This window comes from Sitophilus oryzae, unplaced genomic scaffold, assembly GCF_002938485.1.
Source record: "Sitophilus oryzae breed Bouriz unplaced genomic scaffold, Soryzae_2.0 scaffold_1274_pilon_pilon, whole genome shotgun sequence".
NCBI lineage: Eukaryota > Metazoa > Arthropoda > Insecta > Coleoptera > Curculionidae > Sitophilus > Sitophilus oryzae.
Genome location: NW_022145920.1, coordinates 2,350,890 through 2,361,949, shown reverse-complemented (window position 1 = coordinate 2,361,949; position 11,060 = coordinate 2,350,890). Strand labels below are relative to the sequence as shown.

At 31.3% G+C, this 11,060-nt stretch overlaps 1 protein-coding gene across 6 annotated transcripts; it reads left to right on the top strand.

Annotated features, from left to right (window-relative positions):
* Window positions 1-5,047: 5,047 nt before the first annotated feature.
* On the top strand, window positions 5,048-11,034 carry LOC115874339. 6 transcript variants are annotated; one of them, XM_030889461.1, is made up of 5 exons: window positions 5,048-5,066; window positions 6,746-6,812; window positions 6,884-7,090; window positions 7,156-7,243; window positions 9,677-11,034. In XM_030889461.1, exons 2-5 carry the CDS (start codon window positions 6,772-6,774, stop codon window positions 9,785-9,787), a joined length of 447 nt encoding a protein of 148 aa, XP_030745321.1. In that variant the 5' UTR covers window positions 5,048-5,066; window positions 6,746-6,771; the 3' UTR covers window positions 9,788-11,034. The 6 variants fall into 6 exon arrangements, with proteins under 6 accessions (XP_030745321.1, XP_030745318.1, XP_030745320.1 ...); XM_030889458.1 differs by lacking the exon at window positions 5,048-5,066 and adding an exon at window positions 5,134-5,181; XM_030889460.1 differs by lacking the exon at window positions 5,048-5,066 and adding an exon at window positions 5,141-5,159.
* The last annotated feature ends 26 nt before the right edge of the window (window positions 11,035-11,060 follow it).

The window sequence follows — 11,060 nt, the reverse complement described above, 5'->3', positions numbered from 1 at the left end:
TATTTAGTTTTATGCCCGTGAAGCTGTGAAAAACATTTATTTATCTTCAAGTTTCTGTAAGTCAATGCACTGTTACTTTTTTACTAATTCACTTTAACACAAGAATTCTCTATTATTTAAATATTTGATATTGATACAGTAGTTTATTGGTTTATAGCTCTTTAATTGTGTTGATTTGCATATTTACATTGTTCTAAATTCCAAATAAATATTTTTGAGTAATTTTGTTGTATTATTTACTACTAGAAAGAGTAAAAGTATATTAACCCTCATTTAAACCTCCTGAACAGCCCGCCATTAAAAACCGGAAACGGAAATAAATTTCATAAAATTGAAATTGTCATGTCTATGTCATGTCAAATGTCCCAGCCGCCATATCTGAAAATTAGTTACCCAGGCAGCCACGCTGTTTCCATAATTTAACATTGACTTGACACTTCTTCTTGTATTTATTATTTTATGGCTGCACCCTCACAAGTCACAAGAGGTCGTATCGATATTAAGATCGATACGTTACGTTTCAAAATAATTAATTAAATAGCATTGCATAAAAACGATAGAGAAAAAGAAAACTAGTTTTCGATTAAACTTTGATTTTTCCATTGGGAATTGGATCTGTAGGACAAGTGACATTATTAGCGGTTTCCAGTATGTTCGATCCTCGGTTCAAACGTTTGCTTTTTCAAAGTCTAGTTCCAGTACCTTGGTCCAGTAGCTTGTGCTCATGCAATTATGCTTTCATAAGTAAATCCACAGAGTAAATCTATAGGCTTCGTGCATTCACCGCCGGTGCTGCCACCATCGGAGAATATCGTAAACAACTGATATATCCAAATACACGGGTTTAAATAGCGAGCATACGAAAAATTTATTATTTAATAATTCTACAAGTGTAGGAAGTATAATTTGTGAAAATTCTAAAAATAAAAATAAAAAGGTAAATATTTTGATGTCTTCAGAAGGTCAAACTTGTATTATATTTTTAGGAATTTATTATTCCAACTGAAAAAACTTTTTGATGAGTAATTAGCGAGCATAATTTTACGTACTTTACGGTTTTGCTATTGGAGTCGTAATTGGGGCTATTTCGTCTATAACGCTACATAATTATAATTTTAATAAAGGTACATAAAATTACAAGATGTTCATAAAAAAATTAATCACCAGTTGATTAAAAAATATACCTAATATTGTAAATTATATTTTAACCTCTCATAGTACCGTATGATCGAAAAAAAAACGGCGTCCAGTTGGCTTGGAAATAAACATCGATTATATGCCCATTATAATTTTACATATAAAATGACAGCGATCTTCATTTTCATGGCCATCGCTGACGCCGTTTTTTTTCGATCATACGGTCTCTGATACGGTACACGTCTATTTAATTTTTTGATTATGTAACGAGCACTTTGTTTACTCACTTGTTTCGTCGAACTGCTTGAATCCCTTTTTGCTTTTGGTCAAATCAAGTTGAATATTCGGGAAAGTTGAATTATTGAATACTAGCGTGTACCAGCGACTTCGTTCGCGTCGAATTAATCATTTGTAATGGTGATGATCCAACAACAGAGTAAGGGAGATTATGGGAGCAGAACACACAATTGTGGACGACATAAGAACAAAACAACTCATATGGTTTGGTCATGTGCAACGAATGCCCGATCACAGAATACCAAAAAAAATTTTACTGTGGACACCTCGACGAAGGAAGGCCGCGACGAAGCTGGAGGGAGAGTGTGGATAAAGAACTAGAAAATAGAGAAATACCTGATGATCTCTGGCTAAATAGACAAGAGTGGAGGTTAGGTGTCGGAAAACGTCGTAGAACGTTCTGAACCGACTTATATATATATAATGGTGATGATAAAGCAAAGCAAGAATTTCCATTAACATAAAACTGGATAAAATTTTCTCACATTTATGTCAGCATGAGAAAAAACAATATGGCGATATTATTATATAACTTGGTAATATTTGAGGGGTAGTTTCATCTCGTTGGAATTTGACTTTCGAAAAATCCGTTTGCCAAAAATAAGCTTTTTACGTCAAGCAGTTTAAGCAGAATCGTGGTTAATCAATTACCCAACTTTTTGGAACACCCTGTATGATTTTTTAAAAAAATTCAAAATTTGTAAAAAAAAACCAAATAAATTATGCTTGTCCAAGCGTTTTCCCGAAAGACTAACTGTTTTTTAAATAACAAATATTGTAATATTTGAGGGGCGTTTTTCGAGAAACCCCTCCTTATCGAACCTCTACACCCCACAGTCAATCCGTTTGCCAAAAATTAGCTTTAAACGTCAAGCAGTTTAAGCAGAATCGTGATTACTAAGGACATATTTTATGAAATACCCTATATAAATTTATAAAAAATCTTAAAATATGGAAAAACAACAAAATAAAATATACGTGTTTAAGAGTTTTTCCGAAAAACTCACCGGTTTTTAAATAAAAAATATTTTAATATTTGAGGGATAGTTTCACCCGTTTCACCCAGGGGGGTTTGTAATAAAATATACGTGTTTAAGCGTTTTTTCGGAAACTTGACCGTTTTTTAAATAAAAAATATTGTAATATTTGAGGGGTGGTTTCACCCCCTTGGAACTGGAATTTCGAAAAATCCCTTCTTATCGAACCTCTACACCCTACAGTCACAGAATATCTAGCTACGCAAGAGAAGCCTCGTTACATGCATAAAATCGTAGGTCTCAAAAGGAGACAGGCTTTAAAAGCCTGTCTCCAAATCAGATATTTTGATGCGGTAGTTTCACTACTACATAACAGAGGGCGATAAATTTAAAAGAAAACAGTTTTCTACAAACGGAATTTAAAAGAATTTTATGCAGTGTTGCCATTGTGTAATTTATATTGTAATATTTCCTGATAAAGCCTAGCTTCAAATTTGCTACATCATTTAAACATATTAAAATAGATTAGAGCTCTTTTTTCAAACGTTTAAGTATTTAACTCGCCGTGTTAGTTGGAGTTAAATCTTACGAGCTGAATTAAAATCACTTCCTGACGTTTGATTCTAACTGAATCCTGAATTTTGATTGTAATTCGGCGAGAATATAATAATTATTGTTCTATTATTATGACACCACTTCCTGACGTTCGATTGTGTTCATACCGTATGATCTATGAAATGAAAATCGCTGTCATTTTATGTGTAAATTTATTTGGGAAATGTCATCGATCGTCTTTTCCCAGCCAACTTGACGCCGTTTTTTTCGGTATCATACGGTATTTGATATATACTTGCGTATTTTTCATGACATTGCAATATTATGGTACCATGAAGCATATCCAGTGATACCGTAATATAGTACCATATTACGATACATGGCGTTCGAATGGGCTTAAACTTGGTATATTACGTATCTTCAGTGACATTGTAATATTATGGTACCATGAAGCATATCAAGAGGTACCATAATAGTACATAGAGGTACCATATACGATAGAGGTACCATATACGATACCATTTCCTGGCGTGCGATTCGACTTATACTTGGTATAGTAAGTATCTTCAATGACATTGTAATATGATGGTACTATGATGCATATATAAAGTGGTACCTTAATATAGTACCATATTACGATACCACTTCCTGACGTTCGATTGGGCTCATATTTGATTATACTTGCGTATTTTTGATGACATTGCAATATTATGGTACCATGAAGCATATCAAGGAGTACCATAATGTAGTAAAATATTACGATACCATTTCCTGGCGTTCGATAGATCTTAAACTTTGTATACTACGTATTTTCGGTAACATCGTAATATGATGGCACCATGGAGCATATAAATTGGTACCTTCTATAGTACCATATTATGATACCACTTCCTGATGTTCATTTGGGCTCATATTTGATATATACTTGCATATTTTTGATGACATTGCAATATTATGGTACCATGAAGCATGTCAAGAGGTACCATAATAGTACCATATACGATACCATTTGCTGGCGTTCGATTGGGCTTAACTTGGTATAGTAAGTATCTTCGGTGACATTGTAATATGATGGTACTATAATGCATCTACTATGATGCATATATAAAGTGGTACCTTTGACCGTGGACGTTCGATTGGGCTCATATTTGATTATACTTGCGTATTTTTGATTTGCATTACAATATTACAATTCAATTATTACATTGCAATATTATGGTAGCATAAAGCATATCAAGGGGTACCATAATGTAGTACCATATTACGATACCATTTCCTGGCGTTCGATTGGGCCCAAATTTGATATACTTGTGTTTCTTTATAAAGATTTGTTTAATTAATAATTTTAATTTATTTTATTAATTTTAATTTATTGTACGATGTCGTGACAGCAATTTTTATGCTTAACTAATATATTATTAATTGTACCTGTGTCACTTTTTTAAAATCTACCTAGGTCTATATAAATAACGTGGCAAACAGAAAAAAATTGTTATTATAGTATTTTTTTTGTACTGCATTTTAATAAATCATTTCCATTATTATTAAACGTATATTTCATTAATAACGTTTCAGCATTAATAAATATCATTATCAATAGCCCTGTATATTATTAATTTTAAAGGTAGTTAAAGTTATTTTCTTAGTTAACATAATAAAGTAGTGTATATTAAAATGCATTTTGAGAGCATATGTTTTCTAATAATATACTTAAAATTAAAACTATTTTAAAAGCCAAACGAATAATTAATATAAGTGTATCTGACAAGAAACGAAGAATAGAAAGGAATTATTATACACCAGAAAAGAATGGGATGTCAATTAAAGTCTGTTTGAATCTAGCAACTGTGCATTTTAGCCGAGCTCCAAGGCCTCGACGTGCCGTCGATCTACGTCGATCCAAAACCGAAAGTTGAAAATTTCCAATTATATTCTGATTATGATATTGTCGCGCCATCTAGTATTTTATTTGTGCAATTTTAGCTCTTTCATTTCGAGTATTTTTCTGTTGCGTAGCTAGATATTCTGTGCTACAGTCAATCCGTTTGCCAAAATTGAGCTGCTTACGTTGAGTGGTTTGAGCAGGATCGTGATTAATCAGTATGTCAGTCACTTAAGGATTTTATATATTGGTATAGATTATCGCACCCAACGCCCTAATTACGCTCTCCTTTACGTGATAACATTTTTTCGGTAATTATTAACATTTAAACAAGTGAGTAAACAAAGTGCTCGTTACATAATCAAAAAATTAAATAGACCTGTACCGTATAATCGAAAAAAAAAACGGCGTCAGCGATGGCTATGAAAATAAAGATCGCTGTCATTGAATATGTAAAATTATATTGGGCATGTAATCGATGTTCAAACTTTTTTATTTCTTGTATTTTTTTGATAAAACTCACCGATTTGAAATTAAAAAATAAAATGTAAAGCATTACATGTCAGGACAAAAACATTTTCTGATAAAGAATCTAGTTGGCTGCTGTAATTTTTTTTAGGAAAAAATCTAGTCGGCCGCTGTTACTTTTTAGGATGTTCCTAATATTATTTTATTTGACATTACTCTACTGCAATACGTTATTATCTACATGATTATTATTATCGTTATTATCACTAGATTCTTAATCTAAAAATCTTTTTTGTCCTGACATGTAATGCTTTACATTTTATTTTTTAATTTCAAATCGGTGAGTTTTATCAAAAAAACACAAGAGATAAATAAGTTTCTAAACAAACTAAACTATCCAAATTAATTTTTTTGCATGTGTTTGATAAGATTTTTCTTTAAATTTCGTTAACAAGAATGATAGGGGCAGTTTATTTCAACCCCTTCCACTCATTTTAAAAAAATGAAAAAATTACCAGAAAGTGTGTTTTCATAACAGTAATGCTTCCATAAAATTTCATTAGTCTATCTCTTTTCGTTTCCAAGATAAAAAATAAAAACATTATTTTTCCGCCATCTTTGTACCGCGATATCTCCCTAATGGTTGACTTTTGACCCAACGTTTATAAAGCAAACTACCCTTTATTTTGAACAAGGAATCACCCCCTGAATTTTTTCGCATTTGTTTTGAAACACCCTGTATATCCTGTATACCAATTACAAATGTTTGTCAAGTACACGAGTCGTAAGAATGCGCCTTTCACAGCGCTTTCAGATGGAGCGGACCATACGCGCGGATGTTATTTCAATATAGCTTATCCGGGCGGAGCATACGCGACCCATGTGAAATCGTTCATATAAACTTATGGTACTTGTTCGAAGTCGCGGACAGGCCGTCGCGGTCGCGGACGCTCCGCTCCATCTGAAAACGCTGTTAGACGTATTTTTATAAATAAATGTAGATTTTCAAGATTACGTTTTTATGACCTAAAACCAAGAAACAATAAAAGTTGAAACTTAAAATTTTATAGATATATTCTAATTATTTTAATTCGTTTTTATATTAAAGAGTTTAATCACATTTCAAGATGCAGATAATTTTTATTTCATACCTACCTTCTATAGGTACGAAAAAAAGGACACTATAAATAATCTCAATTTTTTAAGGAGATATGAAATTCCTTGGTGTTTTTATGTAGATTTGGAGATTTGTATTTATAAGAATAAAATTGCACATTATATAGTTCTTTGTTACAAATGGGTTAATGCACATTAACGACAATGACTTTAGCAATGAATTCAATATATTTATGTAAGCATAAACATGTAATGTAAAAATATTTTAATATTAACATTATTTTTAATAAACTAATTTAAGCTCTTATTGCAGGGATAATATGCGGTGTTTCAGTTGCAATGTTTTGCATGTTAGCTACCATTGTTTTTTTCTGTTCGAGGTACGTTTTAAGCTATTTTTTATACCTTTATTAATTGACACTTAATGTACTTCTCTGATTTACACTTTTAGATGTGCAAGAATGAAAGCAAGATGCTCTAACCAGTTTTATATAATCGAAGGTTTGGATCTCTCCAACAATAAAACCTCTTTGCTAGACATAGCAAATAACTTTAATATATACCGGAAATATAATAACATGGAAGATTCGGATGCACTGAAACAGGAAACACTTCAAACAGATAGGGATTTAGTAGATTCAACAGATTTATCGCATAAGTAGGCATATTAAAATATTTAGTTTAATTTAGTTTTAAAAATGTTTTTTTTTCTAATTATTGTAGATTTACTAATTCTTTGTTGAGAATCAACTCCCAAGCTGACGACATGCTGTCATGTATAAGTACAGACTCTTTGGGAACGTTTTTTTCGGTAAATATTGTAATGAACAACATTCAACATTGAATTGTTGAATATCGTTCGTTATCAATCGTCTTTTTTAAGCCAACAGGATGCCATTTTTTCGATTATACAGTATATTTATTAAAAATATTTTGTGATTATGCCTCTATAAATTCACAAGGGTTGATTTGAAGGGTAAGGGAAAAACGATGTAACACAAGCGACTTTTACAGAGAAAACTGACTTAATGTTGCCAAATACCACGTAAGGGATACAAAAAAATATTACTGTATGCGTTATTATTTGTACATCGTTTGTTATATTCAATTACAATTTAGCATGTGTTTAGCACTTGGTAATCTCAACAGCTCAACAGTTTAAGTTGATTACTTACTAACTTAACCTAACCTAACATTCATTACACATACTTAAACACTAACGCCTTAAATTTTAAATGCGGCGGTAATGTTAGCTTAGAAATGACCATTGATGACATTTCATATATGTGAACATATTTTCAGGGCTGTAGATCTCGATAAAAGAAATACATTTTCCCTTTTTTCAAATAAGTGCAAAATAGCCTAGTTATTTTACTTTGAAATTTTTTTAAAGAATTTTTGCTTAAATTTAGAGTTCTGGATTTTTTGCGTCTTCGCTCCTCTAAATTTAATCTACAATCTACGTTGCCATATTAGCAAGATATTATGTTTGTTAACAAAAAAGAAAATCCAAAATATTTATCGAAAAGTACAAAATTTTTAAAATTTCTCTTATGGCACGTATACATTGGCGCGCTGCGCCGCGAACGCGCGTTTTCCGGTTGCGCGCGCTCTGCACGCAAACCGCTTGCCGCGACCATCTCCAGTCGGTTTTTCGACGCTCCGCTTTCTATTAGCTTTTTCGGGTTCTTGTTATTACCGATTCTGAACCGTCCTAGAACTCTGCAGCGCATGCGCAATTGAAATAATGTCTTCATATTTCCTTCTGCGCATACGCATCACAGTTCTGGGACGGTTCAGAATCGCTAATAAGAGAAACCCGAATTAAGTTTATGTTCGCTGTTCAATTGGGACGGCCGGAGAAGACACCGCGCGCATTCCGCGCGCCTTTATCAGTGATATTGTGTGTTTTCTTTGAATAAATTCCCTTTTTTTTGTGTTTTTTTCTTTGAATATTGTTTATTAATGGAGTGTTTAAAGAGTCACATTACTCATCCCTAAAATTGCGTAGCTCTTCTCGGATGATAGAGACTTGATTAACGATTAAACGAAAGTTCGCGGGATTTCTATGGATCGCGGGATGTTTGTTAAAACAATAAAAGTAACGCGCGGCTAACGCTCGGCTCAGCGCACCGATGTATACGTACCGTTACCCTCCATAAATGAAGCTACCCTTATTTTTATATACCGGGTGCGTCTCAAAAGTGACTCACTAATATAACTATTCTATTTTTTCAAATAAAAAAACGAGATTTGGTATGTTAGTATATGACATAAATTAGAATTGATTGACATATTCAATTATTTTGGATCACTTTCGGTTTCACCGGAAACGATTACAACTTTTGATTTTTAAATGACACCCTCGGTATTTTTTCCTTTATTCAATAGAAAATGATATGGAAAATAACACTCTGAATATAATGACATATCATATGTTAACTTTTGACATTTTCGCTTTAAAAAAATCGCATTTTAAATTTCAATCTAGAGTGCAATGGTTGTGTGTTAAAACTACTACTTTTTATTTCAGTAGCCTTGGAAAATAGACTTGATCGTCTAATATTTTTCGTGTCTTGTCCTGGCCAGTTAAAAGATGCCCAAATCGTATTTTTAATCATATCTCAATTTTTCCAAATGAAACGAGGGTGGCTCATTAGCATTTAGCAAATAGCATTAAAAACATTTTTTACGAATAATTTGATAGGTACCACACTTGGTATTTCGAGTCAAATTATCGTTTTGAATTGCATGTTACAATTTCAAATAAACCATATGAGAAAATGTCAAAAGTTGATATATGATATGTCATTCTATTCAGAGTATCATTTTATATCGAATAAAGTATAAAAATACCGAGAGGGCCATTTAAAAATCAAAAGTTATAGTTATTTTCGGTGAAACAGGAAGTGGCCAAAAACAATTGAATACGTCAATCAATCCTAATTTATGTCATATACTAATATACCAAATTTCGTACTTGTATGTGAAAAAGTAAGAAAGTTATAGAAGTGAGCCTCTTTTGAGACGCACCCGGTATAATCCAAGAAACAAATGATGGTAAACAACTTTTATGGAACCCCCTGCATAATAAGTTCAGTAATCCTAAAATGTAGTCCAAATAAACTTACATGTTCTAAGAATTCCATTTTGATATACATTTTCAGTCGCCTTTCCATTCCTCAGTCTTTTTCATTTTCACTTGAATTCTATTTTTGCTGTTTATATTTTTAATTTTACTTAGACTTGCACTGCCAATTCCAGAAGATCCTTTGTTACTTGCTCTGAAGGATCAGAAAACGAAGAAGATTTAATAAACCCAACTGTAAGAAAAGCCGTTGTATCTTTCAAATAATTTATTTTTATTTTGTTTAAATAAAATTTGTTTATTTTAATTTGTAATTTATTTTAACTTTATACAGGTTATATTTACAATAACTGTCAATAACAAATAGGTGACAAAAATGTTCATACATATTCAGTAACTCTGTGCAGCGTGCACCCATTGTTTCTTCTACATTTTTCTTTATAACAATAAATAAGGTCTGTACAAATGTATTATATAAATTTAATGAATTTTAACATATTCCTTTTCATTAGTTCGTGAAGATTTGATAGCATTATTAATCGCAAACAATTATGCTAACTACTATAATACCTATATGCATTACAAAATACTAACGCTAAATAATTCGATTCTAAAAAGAATATGGCTTAAATAATGTAAAATATTAATAATTTGTTTTCAACTTTTTTTACAACGCAAGACTGATTTTTTTTAATAATATTGTTACACACCTGCAATCAGTGAGTATTACATTCTTTTGGACTTTGTATGACAGACATTTACATAACAATAAATAAAATATACAAAAATAAATTCTTTTAAATACAGGCGATAATATAAAAACACCGGTTTATAAATAATTGCACAGGGAAATATTAATTATGAACTAGAATATAAAAAAAGGGTACCGCCCTGAATCGTCTCTTTTTACACAAAAACCATATTAATGAATACAAAAAAACATCTTTAAGATTTGTCGAAAAATAACTATATGGCATAAGCGATTTTTTACTCTAATCTTATGTACACATGTATTTGAGGCAGTAATTTTTTTTATTATCGAATTCTATTTAAAACATGACACTAATTCAGAAACAACATTTATATTTAGGAGTAAGCTGTATAAAACTTTGCAGTCTTTTTAAACTGGTTGATAGACGAAAAAGTATAATAAGCTAAAACTAATTATACAGGGTGATCATAAAGATTCCATATTAAATTGAAAATTACATAATATATTTTATTTATTTTTTATTTTTTAAATAATACTATATCTACAATTCTATGCATTAAAAATTAAGGTAAACTTGTGTACAGGTTTTTATATTCAAATTTTGTAGCTTTGGTAAAGGAGTTCTCGCCTGAACTGAACGTTCTACAATTCAGTTCATTGTGGTACTTTATTCACTGTTTGATCGAGCTCAAAACAACAATGTAGAAATTAGTTTTAGTAAAGTTAAAAAAAAATTGTTTTAAAAAAAAGTAATGTCGTTGGATATGTCTTTCAATATTTATATAGGAAATTTCCTTGTATTCAATGTCATATAATGCTAGTTTTAAG